Source organism: Odontesthes bonariensis, chromosome 7 (genome assembly GCF_027942865.1).
Source record: "Odontesthes bonariensis isolate fOdoBon6 chromosome 7, fOdoBon6.hap1, whole genome shotgun sequence".
Lineage (NCBI taxonomy): Eukaryota > Metazoa > Chordata > Actinopteri > Atheriniformes > Atherinopsidae > Odontesthes > Odontesthes bonariensis.
In genome coordinates this window covers 19,886,462-19,914,165 of record NC_134512.1, presented here as the reverse complement: position 1 = coordinate 19,914,165, position 27,704 = coordinate 19,886,462, and the positions used below count along the sequence as shown (strand labels likewise).

Genomic DNA, 27,704 nt, shown 5'->3' with positions numbered 1-27,704 from the left:
AGCATGAAAGCGCCTTATAATACACAAGATGCGGTGAACAAGCAAACAAACAACCGTACAACAGCAAAAACCCCACACAGTGAAAGGAAAGAGTTAAAAAAACAAAAACAAAAACAAAAAGACAACCAAACAAACAAAAAAGCAAAACCTGAAAAATCTATTCAAAACAGATTAATATTAAGTACAGACAAGGACTTAGGAAGCTTTTTAAAACCTATTTTAAAACAGCATTCATTCAAATTAAAGAAGCCAAAATGTTAAGTTAAAAATACTGAGACAGAATCAGCTTCGAACAGCTTTACACCCCATTTCATCAGGGCAGTGTTTTTTTTTATTTATGGTGCAAAGCCACTGCAGAGGTTGTGTGGATGATCAAGGGAAATATATCAAGAGAGACAAGACGCATGAATATGGTGTATGTAGGGAAAACAAGCAAACACAAAATGTTCTACACAGAATATTCACTGTAAAATCTCCTCGCTCCTCTGTCTTCTTTGAAGGAGTGTTTTGGAATATGATGAGAATAGCTGGGGCTCAGCTTAGCCATCAGGGGTTCAGTCAGTAAAAGACCTTTCAAGAGGCCTGTAATAGCTGTGCAGAAAGCTACTTATGGTAGCGACAGGAAGTCTGGTCAATTTGACTCTAAAAAGTTTAATCTGAAGGAGAAAGGAGCATGTTTACATTTTCCAAGGCACAAAGAGTGTTCATAATCTTACAAGGACAAAGCAGTTTTGTTTTCGGCTTAGTGTAAATTGACATGACACGTATAACCTGACAGAGCCAAGGCGGTACTTTCTTCGTATGCTGTACTTCGTCTTTTCTGCTTGGCTGGCCGAACAACTCATGGTAATAACGCATTTCCTTCTCGTAAACTGAACTAACTCTCCTGTGACTTCCTGAGTGTCATGGCTTGAACAGAAATTTGTCATGTGACTCAAGTCCAAGTGTGTCTTCTCATTTTGTAAATGGCTTTCGCTTTAACAAGACTGAAACAAACTTTCTTGTGATTCCACACGTTGAACTGTGTTGATGAAGTAATAGAAATAGAAATTGGATTGCCCTGTCCAACTTGGTTTGCTTCCTCCTTTTTGAAGTTGAAATATCTTTTTGATATGTCACTGGTGTACTGCTTGCTGCCATGGGCTGCCTCTGTTTCCCCCTTTTAGCAGTTGCTGTGTTGTATTTTTTGTCATCTTATTTCTGATCTACAGCTCAAGATCTGATACTGAGCTATCCACTGAGATCAAAACATGTCTTGCAGTGTCAGAGCTGGTGATGAATGTTTCTGCAGAAGCTATATAACCACACTGTCAGATGTTTCAGACAGGAAGAAGTGTATAAGAGAGATCACAACTTCTTATTTCTAAACTTCCTTCTGACTCTATCGGTAACATCAAATGATCTTTTGCTGCAAATCATTTATGCTAAATGAAAAAATAATGACTCAGTCATCTTGAGTAATGGATGAGTAGAAGACTATATTAAACATGATTGCTGTTAGATGATGCAGATGCATATCAAATGTGCAAACTGGCTAGTACAGGCTGAACTTGTTTCAGCTCGCAAACTCTCCGGTATTTCCAGCCTGTGTAGGATGGACAGGTACTTTAAAATTAAAATCAATGTCCTGTCAAGATCCCAAGATGTGTATAGATACTAAATAAGTTAGCGGAACCTAATTCACATTAGTAGACCTATGTAAAAGAAAGGTTAGAAAGTTCACTATACAACTTCAGCGATTTGACTTACACACCCTGTACCTTGGGTTAGGGTTAGGATTAAATGCCTGTGAATGCCTTTAATAGAAGACAAGAATTTGGTGTGATGGGAGGCTCAGGTGAAGGCAGAAGATGGTTTCTGTTTCTACACAGATATCACAGAGTGCAGTCATTTGTCTTTTGTCTGTGTGGGATTCAATCTCCGAAGGATAAATGAGAATCTGCCCTTTTCTGCTGCTGCTGAGTATGCAATTCACTTTGAGCGCTCAAGCTGTTATTCTGACTCTGCTTGTAGATTCATATCTACGTTTCTCCCCCTTTTTTGTTTTATTTTTAATCCAACTAGAGCTTCTCTACTCAAACCGGAAAGGTAACAAAATTAACCCACCAACATGTTATAGGAATGTTCAAACATTTACTCCGCTACACCACAAAACTGTAAGATCAATACAATGTTGATATTATTACTTCAAACATTCAATAGCAACATCAAAGATGACACAGCAAGATATGAAAATGGAGACCACCTAAACTCCCTGGAATGATTTTAAAAACTGTGTACCTTGATAGTAACCACACAGGGGCAGTAGATGGCAGTGTTCTGAATCAGCTGGGCCTTTACTCCTTTTAAGTCAAGTGGATTTTGTTAATTTGTGTACATCCTCTTAGGTTCAGTCAAAGGTTCAGCCGACAGCTGGCTGACAGAGACACAACACATTGAGGGTCAAGTCTTTACCGTGCCATAGCTCATTCAGTAATTATGTGGGGATTTCACAGCTCTGTTTTTCCTTCAGACCAAACCAGACTTTACCTATACTGCAAACTTCATGTAGATAGTAGTTGCTCTTTATTAATCCCAAGGGAGGCAGAATTTGAAGCAAGGACACGTCATCTACTCCCACACCAGTTAGAAGGACAGTGTAAAAACAAAACAAAACAAAGAAGAAACACTCGTTGTGTTGCGACGAGGGAGATTTGGATAATTTTCGTACAGACACAGAAGCTGACACAATATCAAATTATCCTTAATAAACAAGCAAGATATGTACGACATTTCTGACTCAACATCGAAGATATTCTGTCATTAGAAATTCAAAGAGGTATATTAGCAGGTTCATCGCAATCTGGGCATTGATTGAACAACACAAAAAAGGAAGACTTGGTGACTATAATGTGGCTGATTCTTTAGAACAATACACTCTTCAATGAAATTTGAAGACACTTGAAAGTACTCAGAACTGTATGATTTCACTTCTCCATGTGGTTGTTTTTTTTTTTGCTTCATTTGGGTCACGCCTTGCCTCATTTCTATCCTTTTTTCCTCTCCTAAGTTCTCTTGTGGCCAAATTTTCTGTTGTTTGAGTCTTCACTTGTATTGGGTCACACCTCATTGTCTTGTTTCTGGTCATTTTTGCATCTGTGTGGTAGTTGATACTTGTTTTTGGAACTTGAACCTCTTCTGAGGTTTTGTGATAAACCTTTGTGCCTGCGTGGTAGGCTCCCTTTGTAATAATAATAATAATATAAATAATAATAATAATACAAATAATAATGCTTATTTGGGCTCTGGAGCTGTTCCGTATCTTGAGGAAACACCAAATGTTTCTTCACCGTTTCAGACGTTGATTTTCTGTCACAGATGCCAGCAGTGTCATCAGTGACGTCGGTAAGGTTTGTAATCAGTCACGTGAGCATCGCAGGTCTGCATATAAAGCAGTCCTGGACAGCTACACCGACTACCCGATTCTGTCTAACCTAGTGATTTTTTAAGAAAAATCCTAATAATAATAAGCGTAGAAAGGGGTAAATCAATAAAAACAAACGAAGCAAACATTAAGGACTCAACAGAAATCAGTTTTTTTTTTCAGATTCGACAGATCACCTTCCCATCTTTGTGACGTGAGTATGTTTCTACTTTACTGAAAACACAAAATAACAAGCTTACACCTTCAATCTGGAATTTAGATGTCACTCGCGTATAATGTTTTTTTTATTATATTCGGCCATTGCGATCTAAACTGTAATGATTGCTGTCGGTGTTGCCTTTAACGCGATGTTTTGAATTATCCTACGTTGCTTATTTGGATAAAGTACTGACATGATAAACGGTTGAAATTGTTGTCCTGCGGCTATATGCATTGCATTATTATTGTAATGCGTTATGCAGAGTATCGTTGCTTGTGTGTGATTGGCTGTGCGCCCATAGGTTACTATGAATCATATGGAGGATTATTTCATCGCATCCAGAGTTCGTGCTCCATGTCTCCTTCAGATGTGGGCAAATGAGAAACCCCCTCTGTTGTTGTGGTCGCTCTGGTCAGAGATATTTTATCATAGGTCTATTTGGCTGCGTCGTGTTTAAACCAAATATTCCCGCTGCACGTGATTCAAGATTTGCAGGCTTATCCTGTAGGGCTCTTTTTTTTTTCTATTTCTAACACCACCTTGGTGTATGTCCTCGCTCATCTTTCTGTTCTGGTTATCTTGGGCGTGTGTGGTCGCCTCATCAAGGATGCAGGGTTCCCCCCATGTCAAACATAAGGAGAGCAAATGGCTGATGAGGATGAGGGTTGCCTTCATAGCTAAGGGGGAACAGATGCAGAGTAAAAGAAATGTCGCGGTGGTTCCCTCTCAGATTAGGCTGCCCATCCTCCCTGCCCCCCTGCTGTTGACACAGCCTGGTAATCCCTGCACAGGCTGACTTTCCAGCTGCCGCGGCCTCTGTCTCTTGGGTCACAAATTAGAACAACACGATGTCACAAATCTGGTTTCACATCCTGAACGCCCCAAGCAGTGGTGATCGATTTTTAAAGGTTTGGTATCAAATTTCTGTAAAGATAGAAAAAAAGGTTTCTTCCATAATATATTGAGTCATTGGGGACAAGAAAAAAAGAAACATAACATAAACTGTAGTCTTCTTTTCAAAAATATATATTTACCTTTTTTTTCCATTGAGTATCACCTTCAAACTCTTTGGCAGTTTCAATGCTGTTTTGTCTCTTTGATGCTGCAAGTTGGGAACATTATTCCAGAACCATTAAAATGAATAACTCAGTTTATTTTAGTTGCTAGTTAAGACTACAAGTTAATAGATGTCAAATACATTCAACTAAAAGCAGAAGTGTGTTTAAATCTTGAAGAATTGCTACATTTGCAGTGATACAGTGACTACAAAAGCAGCACAGAATATGTAAAATTTTTGTGGAAGTACAGAAAAAGATCTGATGTGCGAAATCTTAGCTTTGAGCCTCCCTTAGAGGGAAATCATACTGATAAATGATGAAAACATTATAACAGCTAAGCAGACAGTTTGAGATGACTCATGACGTCAATTGTGGATGTGAATAGGGAAGTTAGTTTGTTAGCTGGCTAGAAGAGGAAATCCGCCATGTCCTTATATGTAGAGTTATTATGAAAAAAAGTGAGGTGAATGAAAAGATTGCAGTTCCTGAGGAGACTGTGAGTCACTTACTTCCAGTCGTGAGCTAACACAGGATTGCCCATAATGTTTTCACAAAGCAGGGTCTCAGATGAGTTTAGAAAGGTCTTTTAGATTGACTAAATGTTAGGAAATCAAATCATAACAATCAAACAAAGGATCCAGCTGTTGTAACTGATCCAACGGTGTCAAATGTTTGGGAAAATAAGGAAAGAAGAAACAGTTACAGACAACATAGTCAATAAAAAAAGCTGAATACTGTGGACACTGCTGTTCACTCAGAGGTGAGATGGGGTTTCAATGTGCCAGCAACCTGGAAATATGTAATGGCATAAGCAGACAGAAACTATGTTTTTATAGAAAGTAATATAAGACATCATTCTCAGACATCCTAAAATACATCAAGCACATCTGTGATGATGAGGTGGTGTCAGTTTACTTAAAGACAACCTGAATGTTCATGCAGCATCAGAGAGGGAATTGTTCAATCTTCACTTCACTGCTCAGTTTTAATGTTGTTGCTATGGAGAGGATTAGATATCATTTTAGGCATGTGCTTCCTGCTGAGGGGGAGGAATAGACGCAGTGGATGTCGTGGTTGTTGGAACTGGAGATTACATCTATATTTAATCCAAAACCTTTCAAGTATTATATGACACATCTGTCCTGCTATGAGATGCATCTGAGCAAAAGCAGCACTCGTGCAATGACAGCTGAGAGCAGGTATTTTTACGGATTGGCTGATGTGTTATGTCACACTAAAGAGGAGGTAGATGAACTGAACTGAACCATTTTTTACGAAATGACATGGACTGTCAACACAGAGTCTTTCATTCATATCATGAGCTGTCTTTTACGGTGATTATGCAATGATTGTGACCCTCTAACAGAGTTTCTGGAAAGACTATAGTTTCATATAATACAACCGTGTTTCCAAAAACAGTGAGATACTGTGTAAAATGTAACAAAATGCATCAATAGGCCAACTGCAGTTCTTTGTCAGTTGTTGTCCTTAAATTGTTGGACTATTTGTCCTCACAGTCTTTCACAGAGCGGGGACTGGAAAAGCATCACATTCTTTTTCTTTTTTGAATTTAATGTTAATGTTATGCATTTGGCAGACGCTTTTATCCAAAGCAACTTACACTGGTAGGTGGGTAGGGTAAGGGGGTCTTGCCTAAGGATCCCTACTGGAGGTAGTACCCTTCATGCAGTACCCCTCAGTTTTAATGTTGTTGCTATGGAGAGGATTAGATATATTTTTAGGCATGTGCTTCCTGCACATTCATATTTCACAACTTAATTTTCTGGAAACAGGGTTGCGTTGATCCTCTTGTATCTGGAAGAGTCCATTATCTCTCACGTTCCGGACGTTTTATGATTTCCAGAATTAGATTGTGCAACTGGCAACATTTTTAAATTTTTTGATCATTTCCTAGAACTGAAAGCATATTAGAAGAACAAATCTTGTGATACACAAGTGTCATAAGTGTTGCTTTCATGAATGTTTGCATATTTTGCCATTAAATAAGGATTTATGGTAATATCCACTTTTGAAAGAAAGCATCCCGACAAGGCTCAACAATGTAGAGCTCAAATAACTCAAATTAGAACAAAGAGCCCCTCCCTAAGGGGAAAATAAACATGAACAAATGTTGGTTCAAAGCCTGCAAGGCCATGAGCTACCTTGTGTTGATAAATCATAATTCATAAAATTACTTTCCTGGTATTCATGGTCAACAGACTTATGAAACAACAAAGGTGATTAATTAAATGATGTTGGTAAAATGTTTTGAAGGGTGATACTAATACTTTCTGGTGATACTAATTCAATTGCCTGAATTTAAATGTTGTTTGTTCTGTGACTAACAAGTCATGAATATTTCTCATTATTCAGCATGAATCTTTGCTTTCACTTCTTAAGCCTGTAAGTGGTGCTTGTCCCATCACCCAACCAGAGGGAAGAACAATCATAAGAAACATTAGCTTTAAAAACAGTGGAGGCCAAAGTCCTAAGTAGGTGAGACGTGGTCACAGCTCCTTCAGTGACGGGGTTCAGTGACACATCCAGTACAAAGGAGGGGGCACGCTTTACACTAACTGAGACATATCACAGTGGTGGAAATAATAAGCAGCTGTTTTCTGGTGACTGTGGAGGAACTGCTGAAAGAGATAAAGCAGGCTCTTCAGCTGAAGTACAATAAGCTGGCCCAGTGCTCTGAGAGCTTGCAGGCCTCCACACGTTGTCATGTAACCATAACAAGCTGGTTCACAAGCGCTTTTGCTATTCTTTCATTTATCATGGCATTTCTGACGCTATCTGAACATTACCCTGCTACAAGCTCAGAAAAAGGGGTTTGCTGCTCTACAAAGCACCCAGGCTTTGAATGCTCAGTTACAGTTGTGGTCCTCTCAAACTCATAGTTTTGCTTCTTTGTTTCTCTCTACAGGGGCGTGTGTTTTATTTTACATAATCAGTCATGGCATATACTGTAGCAAGGTCATTGGTCTTAAATGTTCCCATATTTCATGGTGCAATACTGTTTTTGCAGTCAGGAATGCATGTTAAAGGCTTCCAGATGCTCTCATTATGTGGTGTTATTTCTTTGGTTAATGTGTATTTGTAATGTAGGTAGTGGTGCCTCAAATAAATGATTTACTTACTGCATTATATTTCCATTCTAGTGTTTCATGTAACACTTTGATTATAACTCCATCATTAGGGTGTACTCGTGGAGGGAATTTAAAGATGACACAGTTTAAGTCAGCATATGCTGTTTGGCCTTGTTATTTCATGGTGATGTTTTGAAGCTGGAGTACATTTTGCAAAGTTAATAAAATGAATAATGGAAGCCATCTTACACCTTCCCCCTTCTCTACTCTCCCGCCCACAGTGTGGGAATGGGAAATGATGGAGGATAAAGGGCCTCGTGTAGCTGACTACTTTGTGGTTGCCGGCCTCACCGACTCGTCCAAGCCTCTGGAGGAGGATCTACACTTTGATGACGCCGGTCCCAAATCTGTCAAACCCAAAGCCCCCATCACTGATGTCGCTGTGGTGATCCGCTCTCTTGGTGAAGAAGTGCCCCCAGGCTTCACCTGTGTGGAAATCACCCCCTCAGGCCTCTCTGCCGAGCTCAATGGAGCTAGCCTCAGGGGCCCGCAGATCTTCTTGTGCTTCAAGAGAGGCAGAGATAAGCCTCCACTGACAGATCTTGGGTAAGGAATAATCCTCACTCACTGACCCTTTACTCACCCAGCAACACTAATCACTTCTCTGCCTTGGGTCAATGTAATCTGCTCTTAAACATATCCTCTGGATTAACATCCCCTTCAATAGTTTCTTTTATCAAAGCTCTCCAAACCTCATATGATAAGTATAACATGAGTGTTTCATTTAAGGGTTCTATATGAGTGGAAAGAGAAGCTGAAGCCTGGATGCCACATTGTCCAGACCACACCCTCAGGTCGCCCTGCCAACATCAGCAGCTCATCGTCCCAGCGCATCTATATCACCTACCGCCGTGCTCCAAAGAGCCAGCCCCACACTTCGCTGGCTGTCACTGATGTCTGCGTCATCATTCCTGGCAAGGGGGAGACACCCCCTCACACCTTCTGCAAGGTGGACAAAAACCTCAACAGCAGCATGGTGAGCTCCAAAATGATCCTCATACGTTGAGTATGTCTGTACAATTATTGCAGGCTCTCATTAATCTGCGATGGTTTCTCTTTCTCCATATTACAGTGGGGATCCTCAATTTACCTTTGTTATAAGAAGTCTCTGGCGAAAGCAAATGCAATTGCATACAAAGCAGGTAAACTAGAATGCAGAATCTGCATTAATAAAAAACATATCAGGAATAAATAGTTTCCTTATGTAAACTCTGTCTGACTGTGTTGTGCCTAGGTCTGTTGTGTAGGTACCCTGAAGAGGACTATGAGTCCTTCCCACTGCCTGAGTCAGTGCCTATGTTCTGCCTGCCTATGGGGGCAATGATTGAGTGCTGGCCAGCACACACCAAACACTCCTTGCCCGTTTTTTCCACCTTTGTACTGACGGGGGCCTCTGGGGAAAAGGTAATACTACTTACTTATATCTGTGTTGTAAAAAGCAACATTTCTCTTTCGAATTTTTCTCTTGTGCATGTAGAACATACTAAAAAAAGACAAATTTGCCTACTGATAATGTTAAAGATCATTACTCTTATCAGTCTAGCTAAGTTTCATGTACATCATTAGTAGTTAAGGAGTTCCCTCAAAGTTTGCATCAGTTCTTTTTAAATTCCCTTTAATACACAGATTCTTCCTTAATTGCCTCGTTTCAGTTCGTCTCTTCATCTTCTGTTCCCCATCCACCCCTCACAGTTCATTAGGATCCGTAATGGATTACCTTGTTGATGAACTGCAGTAGTAATTCTAAGAATAATAGGTCATTTCAATCAGTTTCTAAACTCTGACTGGAATCAAAAATGGTCTCAAGTCTGTGTTTGGAATCCTAAAAGGCTGTCAGCCTTCAAAAGCAACGCAGCATAAAAGATTTTTCCTTTTTTATGTGCAGCTCATCTTCTGAATAATGGATAGCTTATGCACCACTCGGGGTTGGGCTGGAGTGCAACTTTGAATGCTTGAGTGTATTCCTTTTTCCCTGCAACCCTTTGTCTGTAGACGAGTATCCTGGCACATCATGCCTGGAACAATTTGTTCATTTATTTGGGAAAGGACCTTCAAAGGACCAAGCGTGATTCAACTAATTTATTATGCTGAAAATTCCCTTATGAAAGTGTCAAAACAACTTACTATAATGTAATCTTTCAAAGGACTTATAGCCAGTGTGGGGCTTGTCTTTCATTGTGATGTACATCATGCTGATCACATGCACTTTATGCTGATCATCACACTTTCATTGTGATTCCTTTGTGTGCAGGTCTACGGAGCAGCTATCCAGTTCTATGAGCCGTACCCTGAGGAAAACCTGTCTGAGCGTCAGCGCTCACAGCTTGGACTGCCAACCTCTGACTTAGGACCTGATGGGAGCAGAAATGTTTACAGCAACAAGAGCATCTGCCTACTCTCCCACTGGCCCTTTTTCCAGTCCTTCAGGAGCTTTCTTACTTTCCTCTACAGATATTCCATCTCTGGACCACATGCACTGCCTATTGAAAAGTGAGCAAGCTATACAGATTTAGTCGTTTCCAGATAGTTGTCAGACATGTATAAAATGTTGCCTTATTTAACTGTGTTTTTTTAATCTCTCACAGGCACATCTCACAGTTCATGCAAAATGTGCCATTTCCCTCCACTCAGAGACCACGTATTCTTGTGCAGGTGAACTTAAAGTTGAAAGAAACTACATAAATTCTGGATGAATTTGGTTTGACATGAAGGCCATTAAATACACTAATGGCACAAGCTAAATTATGTTCCCACTGATGCACAAACCCATTAACGCTTTTGTGTATGTCTTCCACAGCTTTCTCCCCATGACAGCCTGATACTGAGCCAACCTGTGTCCTCACCACTGCCTCTTAGGTACAGAAGCATCAGTAAATCGCAACATTATAACATGACAAGATAATGTCATTTCAGGTATCCTCTGAATCTGGCTTTATTTGTGTGTGTTTTTGTGTGGCAGTGGTGGGAGTCTCTCCACATTACTGCTGAATCTGGGCCCGAAAAATGCAGCCACTCTACTTGTATTGGCTGTCACGGAGCACAAGATTCTGGTTCATTCCTTGCGTCCAGCTGTGCTCACCAGTGTTACAGAGGCCCTTGTGTCAGTAAGTCTTTTGTTCTTTATTTCCTCGTTTGATGATTACGGTATTAAAAAATGGTGAACTGATTTTCGTATAATATAAGATTGTCTTGTCTCCTGTCTCCTCTGAAAACAGTCTATGAAATTTGCACATGAAGTTCTCAAATATGAGCTAGAAAAAAAAAGACTGGAGAAAAACTCAGTGTATGTTTGGATCGCTGTGTGTACTGATGATATTTATTCACTATACTAATGGATATGTCTCTTCCCTTTCAGATGATCTTTCCCTTCCACTGGCCATGCCCCTACATCCCTCTGTGCCCGCTGGCCCTGGCTGATGTGCTAAGTGCACCGTGTCCTTTCATCGTCGGTCTGGACTCCAGATACTTTGACCTTTATGTGCCTCCAGCTGATATCAGCTGTGTGGATCTAGACACAAACACCATTTCTCAGTAAGTGACCTCTGACTGCAAAGAGTCTGTAATAGATATCCACCTCCAACTTTATTACACCCTACGAAAAAACATCCCTCTACCATTTCGGTTTGTATTGGTCTGCTCTGAAAGTTATTCCCCAAGGTTATCAGTATTTGTCAGTAAGAGCCTTTCTTATGCAATGACTAGAGCTGGAATGTGAAATATTCTTACTGTACAGAGCAAACTTGGCTCACACATCAACTCAAACAATTTTGCAAAGAGATTAAGTTGTCAGAGCTGATGTAAGTGAATCTGTTATATCTTTTTTCAATGTCTCTCGACTGTCCTCCCAATGTAATGAAAACCATATGGTGTGCTTTCAGAAAAGATGACAAGAAGGCTTTAACGTGGAAAATCTTGCCCAGGAGAGCCTGCAAACATCTTCTGAATACCCTGAATAAACTCTATCAGCAGCTCACAGAGGGTGAGTCATGTTAGATGCTGTGTCATTTTCTAAGTTATTTCATGCATAATTTAGGTTGGCTATGTAAATCTGTTGAGTCAGCCTACTCTGTCAACGGGAAAACTGCATTAAGTCACTGTTAGATAAAGCAATTTGTGATCTTTACTGCAACACGGGAGATTTTGTAGATGTTTTGTTATTATCGCCTCTTCATTGCAGGAACTCTGGGCGAGCATAAAGTGTCTCAAACATTTACACAAAGAGCCAAGATAGCTTTTTCTGTTTATTTGCCTCCAGACACGTAATTTTGCGACAAAAGTTTTGAGACAAACACAACGTAAGTCTCAAATCTAACAATGCATTGGTGAGACTAAAATGACAAAAAAAAATTTAGCAACTGAGATGGTTACTGTACTGCTGTTTGACGTGCAAGCCTACACTGTCTTCATATAGTAAGACTGAGGGTGGACGCTGAACCTGTACATCATGGCATAAGCTGTATCTCTCTGATAAGAAACGGTAATGAGTTTGGAAAATTTAGTAATGGAACAGGTTTTGAGGGTTTTTCTTTGTCACATACATTCACCTAAGATTGAGTGGTATAGGGAGTTGTTTTTTTTTTCTTCCAAAAAATCCTTATAGTAGCTGTACTTAGAACTCACTTGGCTAGTTCCAGTGGTGGAAAACAAGACTATTTAGACTTTTTAAGTTTACCAAGACCTCCTTGTGTGATTATCCCCTCTTTGGAATAAGTTCCACCTTAACTGATGGATTTCTGTTATGATATTGTGATATCTGGCATCATAATAGAATGTAAAATAAGTAGCTGTTTTGTGGTTAGCTGATGTAATGTCATGTTTATCTGTGTGGCACTTGAGTGATCTTTAATAAGAGTTTTTTTCAATTATCTAATTGTTTACATACATAAAGATTCTAAATCATCTCTTGTTTTGTTCTCTTAGGTGGTCAGTTTAATCGTGATGATGTTCAGATAGACCACACAGTGACTGACAGTGAACTGTACAGTGGAAAAAGCCTCCATACCCTAGAGTTAGAGATCCAGGAGGCCTTCCTCCGGTTCATGGCAGCCATCCTACGAGGCTATCGCTCCTACCTGCAGCCCATCACCCAAGCTCCATCTGAGAAGACTACTGATGTCGGCTCGCTTTTTGACCTCCAAGGTACATTTCAGGTTCAGCCTTTGAAACAATTTCAGTGAAGACATGAAAACTTGAGAACTTTTTTTGTGGTGTTATCTTTGTCAGTTGGTGATTGTGTTTAATTGTTTCTTACATAAAGATCAGACAAGTATTTTATGAGGAGAGTATGCTGCACTTATGTAATCACAGAGTTCGCTGACAAGTAATTGCTTCCCTGCCCTTGTTTTTAATGCTGTTGTAAGTTGGAGGGTTGGGGTTTGAGTGATGCTGAAGGCTTCAAAATGTGTCCTAAATCACTGCTGTTGATTTAACTTAAGCCTCAGTGAAAATTAGCCTTGGATGACAATTTCTGGGAAGCGGCATGATTAATAGCCCAATGTCCCAGCACATCTGTGAGCTATTATGCAACTGATGCAGCAGAGAACAACTTGTTTTATACCACACTATTCATTTCCTAAAATTATGGTTAAATGTGCATCTTTACCCTGTAAATAACAGACTGAGGAATACAGAACTGAGATTTCATGACACAAATATTAAGGCCCACTTTTCAAGTTTTTCATTGAATAGTGGAGTTTTTTCTGTCTTTGTTTTGTTTTTTCATAGGCTTTGTGAAGAGCAGAGATCGCTCCCATCAGAGGTTTTACACTCTCATGACCAAGACTCAAATGTTCAGCCGTTTCATAGAGGAGTGCTCTTTTGTCAGTGACAAAGACGCCAGCTTGGCTTTCTTTGATGAGTGTGTTGATAAGGTGAGGTTTACCGCTAATCTTTCTTATGAATCGACTGTGTCTCATTTAATTTGAAGGGGTTGTCACTCTAGATGCAAGAACTAGTCAAAAGAATGTTGTGGTAAACAAATCAATGACTCTTAGAAAGATTGCTAGAAAGCTTTTTTCACCTACAATTTCAAACTGTTCATTCCTGCTTTTTAAAAATGTTTTTTCTGTCCTCTCATTTTCTGCCTTTTTCCATCTCTCCCTGCTCTTTGTCTATCATTATTTCTCATGCCTGGTAGTTATTCACCACTGGAAACAAGGTAAGCCTCCAGACCTTGTGTTATAGATTAAAACCTTCTGTGTTTCTGTGGATAATGTGTTGTAACATTTTTTCAGTTCTGTCTCGGTGTCCCTTCTTCCAGCCCTTTAGTGATGAGATCATTTCTATATACTTGCTGCATACTGCAGTGCGGTGTTTCTTTTCCTTTTGCTTGCTTTCTTTCTTTCTGTTGAATTCCTTTGATATGTAGTCATGTTATTATATGACAATTGCTGTGAAGACAGGCTTTATGAACAAAGCATGTCGACATGCTTTGTTACACACACACAAAAGATAAAACATCCACCCCCCTTCTATCCCAAAAAAACAAAAAATATCTGTGCTTGCAAACTTGTGCAATCAGGAAGCCACATTTACATCCTGTAAAAACAGTTAGAACTCCTGTGTCATTGCAGTTATTATTGAGAAGTGGAAGCATTGATTCATTCACCATCATTGCTGCTGAGGTTGACAACAAATGGGTGATTGAGAAAGAGCTCATGAGTGTAAGAGGAAGGACAGAATTGAGGTGGGGGCAGATGGGTCAGTTAGAGTTGGTTGACCTAATCATCCACTCAACTGAGTGGAACAAACGCTAATTAAGTACCACTGGGGATCTATTCAACTGCTCCCATAATATTAACATTTTGTGAAACTGGCATTCAATTTAGATAAGCCAAGTGACTGCACATTAGCAATGTAGACTTTCATGATTTATTCTGCTGTTGTTGTTCCCTTATAGGCGGGGGGGGGGGGGGGGGGGAATCAGTCAGATATGAGCTGAAACTAATATGACAGTTTAGTATCTGGTAATGCTGCCAAAGCTACACAGTCAAATGGTTTCATGTCTCTAGAGCAACATGGCATTAATTTTGTCCAGGTCACTGCAGCCTAGTTCCATTTAGTCCTGGAAGATTCATAGGATCAAGACTCTACTTTGGCAGTGCCCTTTAGATTAATGGAATTGGGGCAAGCGCCATTTTTCTGATACAGATGTGAGAAATAATGTGCTCATTGCCAATATCTGTTTGCTGTCACTGACCCTCATATCTGATCTGAGAGCTTATACAGTCTCAGATGCCCATAAGGCTCGAAGCACCATGTACAACAGTTGCTTTGTATTCATTGCAAAGCTAAAAGGAAGGATGAAAAACAATGACAAATGTGTGCTTCTCTTTCAAACCAGATGGATGCTGAACGGCCAGAGGACACCAGACTGATTGAATTGGATGAATCCCATCGCAGTGAGCACACGGTCTATATCAACCCTCCAGAACTGCCTCCTCTACCTCAGGGAGAAGAGCATCCTCTGTGCTATAGGTATCAGACTGCAGATACATATCTAAATGACAGATACAAGGCATTCTGTTTCTTTCTTTTATTCTCTACTGCTTGAGTGCTGGGTTAGCAAAACTGCTGCTCCCAAAGGAGAGGCTTAGCATAAATTCTTTCTGTTTTTGAAGACTTCGTCACTGCTGCCAGCATGTGTGATTATTTTTAGCTGCAACACATGGCTTTTTAATCTACATGTTGGTTCTCAAGCTTGCAGAGTATCAGAGCAAAACAATTGCACATTTCATTTGCCTTGCCAGTGTTTGTGTGTGATGCAGTTTATATCATTGTGAGAATGTGTCTTTCTGCAGCTACTCTGGGTTCCCTGTGTTAAGTGCTGAGCACCTGGAGCCACTGAAGGGACCAAATCCTTCATCAACAGGCATTACCTCACGCCACAGCAGCCCAGTCAGCCCTACAGCCATATTTAGACGCTCTAAACAGGTCAGCCATATGAGCAGAGAGATTTGTTTGAAATTTAGTAAGCTTTAGATACCACTATATTTAGCTAAAAACCTACTGAAACCAATACACAAAGCACAAATTCATTTTCATTTAGAGATACGACCATAATGTCCCCTGATTGTCTGGTTTCTTTTTATATTGCATTCCTATTAAAGAACAATATAAAAGCAAACATTTGCCTGTTGTACTACTCCACACAGTTACAAATAAGGGTAGAAATCTGAATGCAAAATGCTAATTTCCCCACTGATAGGGCAATTAATCATTTCTTTGTGTTCTTTCCTATCACAGGAGATCAAATTAGCTCAGAGGATGGCCAAAACGTATTCATCCATGCCTCAGATGTGGTCCAAGTGTCTGCTGCGCCACTGCTATGGCCTGTGGTTTATCTGTTTGCCAGGGTTTGTTGGCAACTGCCACTCTAAAGTGCGAGCTCTGCGAACAGCTTATGATGTGCTGAGAAAGATGCAAGACAAGAAGCTGCAGGCTCCAGATGAGGTAGGAAACAGAAGAAAACAGTGGTGCTATTTGGATGTGCTTTAGTGTGGAACTTTCTGAAATTAGCATATTGCGCTTTTTTAACATGAAAATGATTGCTGTTTCTGTCCAAGGTGTGTTACCGTGTGCTTCTGCAGTTGTGTGGCCAGTACAGCCAGCCAGTCTTGGCTGTCAGGGTGCTGTTTGAGATGAAGAAGGCTGGGGTTCAGCCCAATGCTATTACTTATGGGTACTACAACAAGGTTTGTTCCTCTAATATAAACACAAACAGTATGGAAGAAACTAGTTTAACTATACATTTTAGATCTAATGTATTGTATAACGTTCTTGCTTCAGGCGGTGTTGGAGAGCACCTGGCCATCCACCACCAGAGGAGGCTACTTTCTGTGGGGGAAGCTGAGGAACGTGATTTTAGGTGTATTCCAATTCAAACAAGCGGGGAGAAAACAAGAGACTCCACACACAGACCCTCAGCTTTCAGGTGAGAACACTTAGCTAGCTTTTGAACTAAATCTGATACCTGATCAGCCCTTCTTCCAAAGATAATTTCAACTCATAGCCAGACAAATATTTTCAGTATCACTGCAGTGATTGCATAAATATAAATCCACAGATATTTTGCTGTTTCCTAAGGTGAAAACTATTTTTTGTGTGCATCAGAAGGGACACCTATGTTTCCTTTCGTCATCATTTTGTTTTCACTTGTTTTATTTTGCTAAATGCACAGAAGGATGGAGCATAGTATACAAAAACACATGGTAATAGATTATCTAGCAACATAACATAGATAAATAAATAAATAACATAAATCTCATGTAATGTTTTTAAGTGTTTATTACACATGCACATTATTGTACACTCTCACACTTGCAAAATAGATATAACACCTGAACCAGTTCAACCAGTTTAACCACACATGGACCAGTCCTTCATATCCATGATTGATCAGACCATTAAGATGTTTGATTTTACAAGTTCACCAGTCATTACATTATAAATTATAGATAGTAAGCAATATGAAAGACAAATAGCTATTTACTACTCTTAGTAGCTTTTTTTCTTAGTTACCGGCATTGTTTCTACAGAACACATGTAAATTAGTGTGATCCTGCGGGGACACTTGCTTCGTCAAGGCTCGTAACATTTATCCCAACTCCAGCCTCTTCCAACACATATTGTTCCCAGGCTGCATTTCTTTAATGACAGTATAATTAAACAGAGTAAACCGGTTTTCCTCTTCAGCAGTCTCAGTGCACAGGTTGCTCTTGATGACACATTCCCTAATTCCTGTCAACAAAACAAAGAGGCTCTAATTAGTATAACGATGTTGTGTTGGGGAACTGATGAATACATCGTGCTTTACACTATAAACTAGATTATAGTTCCTGTATTTGAGTGTTCATTTTCATTTGAGTCACTGAACAAAAGGCATGTTTATGTAACGCAAAAACAAATCATTGTGTTGTTGCCACTAAAACTGGACTTTGAAAATACACAAAAACATGCTAGTCTGACCACAATTATACAAGATCGAGCTTTTTCAAAGCTGGACTAACACATCCAGATAATGCTGGTTGGGATAGAATCACTCTGCATGTATACTTTCAGCGAGATTCAAAAGTATTAACACAGCTGAATTCCCAGTAAGGCTCCTCTCATCAACATGTGTTTTTGTTTCTTTTGTCATTCAGCTAAACATGTCAGAATTGATTGAAAATCAGCCCATTAAGAACACTTTGACTCGCTTAAAGCATTTCCAGACTGTCGCTATGATAAAATCTATATTTTCTTAACCATGGCCTTAACTGACAAAATCACTATTCAAGTAGCTTAGTCTGTGGAGTGAATGCAGCTATACTTACATGTATGATGATCTCCAACAGAAAAAGTAAGAAGCAGCACAATGTCTTGAATGTTTTCTTACAAAGTCCAGCGTCGCAGCACTAGACACCCCTCAGTAAAAAACCATGCTTCCCCTAGGAGGTCCAGTTAAATAGCCAAGTTGAGCTGTAACCGTAACTCTACTCAACCTTTCATGTAACTATGATGAAAGTGCAAATTCTAGGATTGGAAACAGGATCAGTGGCTTTTTTTTTTGTTAGGTTGATTCATCCTCTACTTCTCTCTCACTTGAGAAAAAAAAATTAGGCAGTAATTTTTACGTTTGGTCTTATTCTGTCAATATCTTAGCTATGTGAGATTCACAGCATTCTTGTATCTTTTCCAGTGGATGATCATTTTTACAGTATGGCTCAGTCAGTGTTTGTACCCTGGTCTCATAGGATCTGGCCTGTTGGTACTATTTCATTGTTTTAGCTTCTCATCCACTCTCTCTTCTCTCATCTCCATGTAGACGGCAGTGATCTTGACACAGTCAGTCATGGCAGTTTGGACAGTGCCAATGACTCTGCTGAGCGCACCTCCATAGACGCTGACTTCACTAAAATGGACTCCAGTGATGATGGATTAAGTACAGGTAGGAAGACAGCACCTTTTCCTCTGGTTGTTAATAAACCTGCAATTATTCCACATGTCTATTACGAAACAACTATTCTCTTACTTGATTTGATTTAATTTAATTTACCACTTTTAAAGTGGCAGCGATTCATAAACAATAAATTAGCTCATATCTCAGTGTGCTTCAATAGATAGAATTTCTATTATTGCTCTGAAAATTCTACATTTTGTAGCTCATTTGAAACTAACAGAAAGACCACGATGTGGCAAAATTTTATGCACGAATAACAACTGATACAAATTACAGCAGAAGGGTATTGGAAGAATGTATTGTTTGCCATGCAAATATACAGTAATAGGCAAGAAATATGAACATCCATAAATCTTAAGAGGCACTTGTTGAAACAAAAGAAGAATATTTGAAGACAAAATATTAACATGTCCATACAGAATAAACTAAAAGCTTAATGAGATTGCATTGTAATGTTTTTTTTCTCCGTTGTAAACTACATTTTTACAACTGATAGAGCTAATAATCGCTACCTTGATGCCGCGTTGATAGTTTCTTCATTTGCCTTTTCCCTTACATCATGCTTTAGAGACTGTATTTGTGGGAAAGTAGAGCATCGGCTTCTAGTTGCACATGTGCAGTCTAAATCCCTTCTACCTAAATTATTCTCAACTCCAATCCGGCATATGTACCGTTAACTTTTATTAGAAAGCAGAAGTTATTAGAGAATGATCCAAACTGCAGTCGGGTAGGTTAATATATTTTTCTGTAGTTTGACCTTATGAATATGATGCAAGTTATCAAAAGACACCATTCTATTTCTACCTCTCTTGCATTTCTATTCTGGGAGCGTCATGTGCTGTAAGCTGTTGGAAATGTCACTATGCTCCTTTTGAAGGAAAACTCTCTGATCAGCTGTCTCTTATCCATGGAGACTAATAGCACAATTTCAGTCCAATAAAGTTATTCTAAAGGAAAAAAGGAAAAAGTAAGGGAAAATGTACAAGAATAAAGATAGTAATATTTTGTGAATAAATTGATAAAACTCAGAAGAGTAAAGCTTCTCACCTTTTCCAGGTGGACAATCTGACCAAGGCTACGATTCCTTGTCCAAAGAGGAGGAGAGATTGTGCAGCAGAGAAAGTGACAACATGGCACTGGTGGAAGACAAAGCACTGAGGCAGTCTAGTGAGTTGTGGATACATTTTTACTTCTGATCTTTCCCACTTTATCACCATATCTGCAGAAGTGAGTCACAGCTAACAGCAAAATGAACGCTCTGTCTTTAAAAGCTGGGGAACGATATCACACCGTGGGTGTACTGTATGCTCTGTCCACCCATTTGCTGTTATATTTAGATGTTTTCAAGAAAAACATTTTTCTGATGGATGTGTTATAAAAGCAAGTGATTTTTTTGGAATTTTTGGATTTAGTTTAATTGCATCTCTTCATATCTGTCCCAGTTTTCATTGTCATTAGTCCTGACTAATTGGTGTGTCAGTTCATCAGAGGCTTAAATGCTTGTTACTTTATGTTTCGGCTTTGAATGCAAGGCATCTTTCAACTAAGATGAACACAAGTCCCTGGAGGATCCACGCAGCTACTAGTTTTCCTTCCCCCTCCCTACTGAAATAGCTTCATGTTGGCACAAACAGCAGAACTTCAGCCACACTGAACTGACTATATATTGAATAGTCAAACCTTTGCAATAATTACTATTTTTCAGTCTTCAATAATCCGTTACTGTAAGAGACAGGGCAAATGCTCAAAAATGTATTTCAGTGTGCCTGCTCTCATACAAATAATCATTTCAATCTCCAGCACCCGAGACTGATGTTCCAACAAGCAGCTCCTCTCTTTCTACTAAAAGTTGCAAATCAACAGATTCCAATTCAGGTACGTCTTTTTTCTAAAAGGAGATTGTCAAGATGTCACTTTATATATGTGTATAAACAGCACTTATGTCTCTGACCTGAATGCTTTGTGACATTTGTTTTCATCACAGGCAGTAGCAGCATGCTGGTTTCCAGTCCATGTAGAGACACTCCTTTAGGTGGCATTTTGCCAAAGGCAGAGAGGCCCAAATCTCTAGACTTGTCTGTGAGACTCACCGTCCCTCATCTCAGCACAGCCAAACAGCACAATCTCCCTGCTGACAGACTGCGGGGAGTAGAGGAGGAGGATACAGAAACTGATAAACAGAAACCTTTGGTGGAGAGGAGTGTTAGCTGCAGTGCTGGGACAGTGAGGAGGACAGGTATTGAGATGGGGTTTGATCCCCTGTCACAGGTGGCGACAGAAAAAGAATGTGATCAGGACAACAGCAGCACACCTACCACCAGCCACAACCTCACTGAGGAGATTGAGGTGTACACAAATAACGGCAACAGCCCTCTGAGCAGCCGCACGCCCAGTATGGACCTGCAGAACCCTTCAAGCCCATTTTTTCGATGTACTTCATCTGCTCACACTTCCCCGCAGTCTTCCACCATGGTCCGCTCCAACACACACCTCTCACTCCCTGCCAGATCCAAGGAGAGGCTGAGACCATCGCCATCTCTTCCTCTGGGTGGTGTGTGTGGCAAAGACAGGGAGAGGCCTTCCTCCTTGGTTTCACCATCATCCCCTACTTCCTCCACCTCATCGTTCTCTATGGACTCCCTATTGACCCCAACTCTTGACATCTTTAAGAGCAGCGTCATATCAGCAGGGAAGGGTGTGGCTGAGAGGGCTAGTCGGCTCTACTCTCGCTTGTCTTCCCAGACTTCATTAACACAGGTAGGAAGTGTGATGTTTTCAGAAAAATCCTCGGTACGTCGCTGATAACTGGCTCTAAGAGGAGCTCAAGCACAGTTATGACTTTTTTTTTCTTGTGTCCTACAGGATGCAAACTGCGACCGCATGAGTGTTTCCTCACTGACCTCAGCAGAGGCAGAATGTTCCTCGTTGCTTGATAATGACTCCTGTCTGGACACAGAGGGCTTTACTTCCCCCCAGCATTGCAATGTGTCCTGGCTCAGGAGAAGCCCTGTTGGGGCTAACCACACTAACCTGGGCAGCCCCAACAGAGTGTTCAGACACAACTCTTTCTCTGGTTTGTTACACAACCTTTTATCATTTTATATTTATTGCACACTGTTGCACTAGATCTACTAATTTTGGTTTGTATGTGAACATTTATTTTAGACGAAAAGAGCAGTCAACATGTGTTTGAAGTATTCCTGATAAAGTCACTGATGAAAAAAAAATCCTGGTTTAGAGTCTTGATTGTTGCATCCTCTTTATAACTGCAGGCTTGTTTTGGCATGAGCAAAAACACTCCTTGACAATCTAAATTTAGAGTAAGAGTAGGGCTCAGCCATGGAAAGAGTTAGGTGTTGTTCTGTGGGAATCTAGGCCAACAGGCATGAGGGCTGATTCAATTTGTATAGGCTTTTCTGAACCCAGCCACAGGGCCCATGCCATGAATACGTGAACATGCACACGTGCATGCACATTCACATGCACACTCTAAGACATACAAATGTGAGACGTAGATTCACTGAACCTGCCCCAAAAAACTAAATGTCCCTGAATTGCAGACTTTGATGAAGAGGTTGCTGCTTCATTGCAATGATCCACTTTGGCTTTATTTAATCTAACAATGTATGTATTTTATTGCTGTTGAATCTTAGCATTGCCTTGTGTTTCTAATTGTATGATCCTGCATTGTGTCCAGGGGGTTTGGCACGTCCTTCTAAAGCTCCCCACACTCCAGATTCCTCCCCTGACGCTAGCCGCTTCCAACCCTCTCCTAATTACACGATAGAGGTAAGATTTCATACAGAATCCCTGATAGGACACTGATCTGTAAAGTGACTGAGCCTGAACTAACGGATCATTCTTCCCTTGTCTGGATGCTTTCTGTTGTAGGTGTTGATGTCCAGCTGTTCACTTTGTAAGACATGTGACTGTCTGGTGTATGATGAGGAGATAATGGCTGGCTGGACAGCAAATGACTCAAACCTCAACAGCACCTGTCCTTTCTGTGGCACAGCGTTCTTGCCTTTTCTCAATGTAGAAATCAAAGATCTAAGACCACAAAACAGGTAAAATATAACCAGTATGATGAGACCACAGTTTGTCTTCCTTACCCCTTTGTCACTTCAAGCTGAGTTCAGTAGTAATGACAGGTGTAATATCTTTGATCTCCTATACTCTATACATCTATTACTAGTTGCCCTGCTTTTTTCCAAATTAAATAAAATAGCAGTGGCACACACATGTACACACACAGACAAAACATCTTATATTCACATGGTCCCTTTAAACAGATCCACTCTGTATCCCTGCAGGTCATCTATGAGAAGTAATCTTGTTAAAGAGGAGGATACGTCGGCACCACTCAGTCCTGAGGCCAAAATGTCTGTGGATGACTGTACGGCTGAGTCATCTGCAGCTACCCCTCAGAAGCAGGAGAGCAGTGGGAGTGCTGGCATGACTGCGCCAGCCTCAACTGCAGCATCCGCCTCTGATCAGGTTACAGTGCCCTATCTTAGCCCTCTAGTTCTCTGGAAAGAGCTGGAAAGCCTGCTGGTGAACGAAGGAGACCAGGCCATCTCCTGCCCAAGTGTTGTCGACCAGCACCCCATTGTCTTCTGGAACCTTGTGTGGTACTTCAAAAGGTTGGAGCTACCGAGTAACCTGCCGGCTCTCATCCCGGCCTCCCAACACTGCAGCAAGGGAGACCAGGTAAACATATCAATGTGTGTGAGTTGATCAGCTGTCATCTTATCAACTCTGTTCTAGAGGAATAGTCACACAATGTCACCCTTGGCACTGAAACAAGAAGATCTGTAGCACTTTCATGACTATCAAGCTTACTAGCAAGCTAAGCTAAAAAAAATAATATATATATCATATAACTTTTAAACCATATCTAAATCAAAGGACATTGAGAGACATTTCATTTCAGGTTTCCAGGAATGATAAAACATCTTGTTGGTCTGTTCTACTGTGGTATTGGCACCTCCTATAGGAGGGTTAGGGTATAATACTATAGTGTTAGTTAAGAAAAAGAACAATCAAAAGATGATACTTTATGAAAGCAACACACATCTGTAATGAAATGTTGTTAAAGATTTAAATTCAATACATGAAGCCTGATGCAATAAGAGATCAATATTCCACATATTCCGTCCCTCTCTGTACTTCTCAGATCATTTCACCCGAGGACAGTAAGCAAGTGCTTGTGAGAATTATGTGGGACAACTTGAAGTTGCACCAAGACAAAGTCCAACCCTGCTATGTCCTGTGGAACACACACTGTAAGTTACTGTTGCATTCACTTGCACAGACTCCATTCCAGTGTATTACAAAAGTTGAAATTACTTTCAGAAAAGTTCTCTGGTTGTAAGGTCAGATATCTACATGCAAATTGAATAATGCATACTAGAACACGATGCATTATTCAGCTCAGGGATATTAGTCAGGCCATCTTTATCAGCGCTTTCAGAATTGATTTGATTGTGATGGAGATGAATGAGCCTTTGAACAGGATGGCTTTTTTGTCTATGTCTTTGCAGGTGCCAACTCCTTGATCCGCTCGGGGCTGTGTGAAGAAGGCCAACTCTTTACTGTGGAACTACTGCAGGGCTTTGTGAGGAGCATTAAGAAGAGTGATGTCTATCAGCCCATGAGCCAGATCATCCAGCTTCTGGGGCCCGAGTTGGGTTTCAAGAGACAGAGGTGGGAAGAAAAATATGTTTATAATATGTCTACAACTATGCAGAAAAGATGACATGGATGGAAAGTCTAATTTCCTTTGTCTTCTTTTGCACAAAAAGGAGTCTCTACAGAGATTTGTTGTTCCTAACTCTGGTGGCTTTGGGGAAGAACAACATTAATATCAGTAAGTTCAAAACCCTGACATCCTTTTCTGAGTCGTGCTGGCAGCAGTGGTTGGTCTTTTTGATGGTCTTTCGATTAGGTGGTCCACCTTTACAGTTCAGATAGACAGATTGAAAATTTTATTAAAAAAAGACAATAAATGTAATAATATTACATTGGCAAAGGGCTTTTTACTGGCAAAGGAATACTGTAGATTCCCGTGGATATGAGTACTTCAGGATTTGAAGCTTTGAGTAACACCTTTAGTAATGGGTACATAATGCAGGAATTTTGCTTGGAGATGAGTATTTTCACAATGTGGAACTTTTTCTTAACGTATATTTTCATAAAATCTGATTACCTCTTCTTTCACTGTTGGTCTGTCTAAGTAGGGCGCTAAAGAGTCGCTTGCATTACTGTAGACTAGTCTTCCTGTTTATTCAGACACTAAAACTGACATTTTTACAATCATTTTTACCATTCTTTTCATCTCGCTACAGATGCTTTTGACCGGGAGTACAGGTTGGCCTATGACCGGCTCAGCCCCAACCAGGTCAAACTGACACACAACTGTGATCGGCCCCCTGGAGCGGGGGTCATGGAGTGCAGGAGGACTTTTGGAGCTCCCGGTTTGTGAACTTCCATCTTGTTTTTCCTCAAACCACAGTCACGTCTGCTGTTACGACAGACTGCTCTTCAGACTCAGGACCAGCTCACTTGACTTGAGCTGTTATAAAGCACAATGGGAAATTTCGCTCAATGTAAAGCAACTGCCATGACTTTCTTGTACTGTCAGAGCTGAGAGGTATGAAGTCACGGGCCTTGTAAATATTTAGAAAATCAACCATATTTTCAGCACACCTGTAGTAAATATATTTGTACAGTTATTATACAATCTATTTTATGCCTTTATTTCTGTTGAAGCTGTGAATAAGTATTTAAAATTAAGTGTACATCACATTGTTGAAATTCCTTGGTGGTCCTGGTGACCTTGTTAAGACTGTTGTTATGTGTGTATGTGTGTGTTACACATACTTACATGTGTCCATGTTTTTAAATAGCACTTTGACAGGATGAGATTTTTATTCTTCACTTCCATAATTGAGTTAAACAGCAGCCAAGTCTTATTTTATTTGGCAGCTGCAGAATTGACTGTGCTGCCATAGATTCAGCTGAGAGAAGTAAACGCATTTCTGCTAATCTGCCCATAATACACAAAAATAGTAAATATGTGTGATTTGTGTATATTTGTTCATCCTTGTGTTTTGTAACAATGCACCAAAAGAGCCCTAAAGGGAATGATACGTATGAGATTTATTTCCTGATTTTTAAGCAATAGCTTTTTGAAATTGAGATTCAAGATTCAATCCTTTTTGTGTTTTATGTGACCACCAATGGCAGTTCTTTAAAAACAGTACAATCAAATGTGGACAGATAATGTTTCATTTGGTTTAATAAGCAACTTTTTATTTTTATCTATAAAGAATTAACTGACGCAGTTATGGATCCTGAAAAATGTACAGGGTATTTGGCTCTAGTATTTTGTATACTTTGTTTTTGGTCCTCTTTGTATGATGTAAATGTCAGTTTTAGATCTTCGGACAGTTGTGCACTGTTTAATGTGACATACAGAGAAAAAGAAAAATAACATTTTAACCACATACTGTAAATGGCTGTATCTTTGAACAGATGATAGTGCAGGTTTCTTTGCACTGCTTTTATGAATGGAAATGTCAAAGCTCTGGCCTGCCCTAAGTCAAAATCACTTTTAAAATTGAGTGTTATGGTTGACTGTCTCAGTATTGTCTTTTACTATGAACTGACAAAAAAATCTGCCTAGATTTCACTCATATTGTGCTTATGACTGGACTTCCAAATCACTTATGATGCTACAATGCTGGATTAGCTAAGGCTGTGTGCTTGGAGCGAACACCAAGTTCACAGCATGTACATTTGCATTGTAACCACCTTGTAACAAATGTCTGAAAAACCACTGATGACCAAAACATAATTTTATGTCTACGTGTTGTTTACACTAATTGTTAGTTTGAACAATGGTTCTGATGGTTCTGGTTGTTTGATATTTGTAACGCAGATACAAATTTCTATGATTTTTTGAATATAAAACAAAAAAATTCTTCCCTGGTTGGATCTATAATTTTCTGTCATTTATGAATAAACACATTTATCCTATGGATTTGAAGTTTTATTATTTTCAATGTGACCTTTTAGATAAAAACTAAGATCAAGCAAAGCTAAGGATCTCTAGGTCAATACAGTAATAAAACGATAGTTGTATACATTTGTAAACATACATTTTATACAAAATTCATATTAGGAGATCAAAATTGTCCAAGATGTTCCCGTATTCTAGACCTCTACCTTTACATTTTATACACAGTGTCTTGTAAAAAGAAAAAAATATATAGTATGAATGTATTTGTTGTCCTTCTCAAAGTGTATAATCTATGCATATAAGTTCTGCAATTCCTGGTGCCACAGAAAAACAAATGTCAATGCTGCCTTCATTACTAAATATACACTGTATTGGGTTCTATAAAATGTTGTAGTATGTTTATTGCTGTTGGTACACCAAACATGTCACTGGCAACAATGCAGAGCAGCTACTGTAGCTTTCTGAATGGTCTCTAAAGACGGTCGAGTCAAAGAGTCAGTACATCTTTTGGAACTTGATCTTTTGACATATTTGGAGTCACAGATGGAACCTGTCTTGTAACTTCAGACATGGAGGAGCTCATATCTCTTTGCTAAGTTTGTGCTGTCAACATGTAAAGGTCTAAAGAGCTCTGTGGGGATTTAAGAGGAAAGGCTGTGGGTACTTGTGAATTCAACAAGGGATAAGAAAGTTCTCCAAATACTTAAAATTATTCTTACATGTGGAAAATATTTCAAACAGCTGAATTCAGCCCAAGAGAAGACTTTTACTCAATTGAAATGTTGTGGGTGCAACCTTAAACAGGCAGTCCATTGAATTCTTCAACATTTTCAAAGTGATGTGACGTTCATGGAGGAGGTTGCTGGTTAAAAAGCTGACATCAGTCTCTTTGCAGACAATTATGTTGATATT

The 27,704-nt window shown here is 39.8% G+C and overlaps 1 protein-coding gene across 2 annotated transcripts; it reads left to right on the top strand.

Moving 5' to 3' along the window:
* Positions 1-3,425: 3,425 nt before the first annotated feature.
* Positions 3,426-26,811, top strand: dennd4a (DENN/MADD domain containing 4A). Of its 2 annotated transcripts, XM_075469938.1 has the most exons (31): positions 3,426-3,617; positions 8,052-8,376; positions 8,560-8,806; positions 8,903-8,972; positions 9,065-9,234; positions 10,082-10,320; positions 10,416-10,482; positions 10,628-10,686; positions 10,790-10,934; positions 11,186-11,361; positions 11,709-11,809; positions 12,751-12,969; positions 13,555-13,700; positions 13,967-13,987; positions 15,173-15,306; positions 15,630-15,762; positions 16,075-16,281; positions 16,395-16,523; positions 16,618-16,762; positions 18,635-18,757; positions 19,826-19,936; positions 20,570-20,644; positions 20,754-21,526; positions 21,632-21,842; positions 22,467-22,558; positions 22,661-22,836; positions 23,083-23,479; positions 23,946-24,054; positions 24,313-24,475; positions 24,574-24,638; positions 25,117-26,811. In XM_075469938.1, the coding sequence occupies exons 2-31, from the start codon at positions 8,066-8,068 to the stop codon at positions 25,251-25,253; spliced, it is 5,151 nt and encodes a 1,716-aa protein (XP_075326053.1). In that variant the 5' UTR covers positions 3,426-3,617; positions 8,052-8,065; the 3' UTR covers positions 25,254-26,811. The 2 variants fall into 2 exon arrangements, with proteins under 2 accessions (XP_075326053.1, XP_075326054.1); XM_075469939.1 differs by lacking the exon at positions 13,967-13,987.
* The last annotated feature ends 893 nt before the right edge of the window (positions 26,812-27,704 follow it).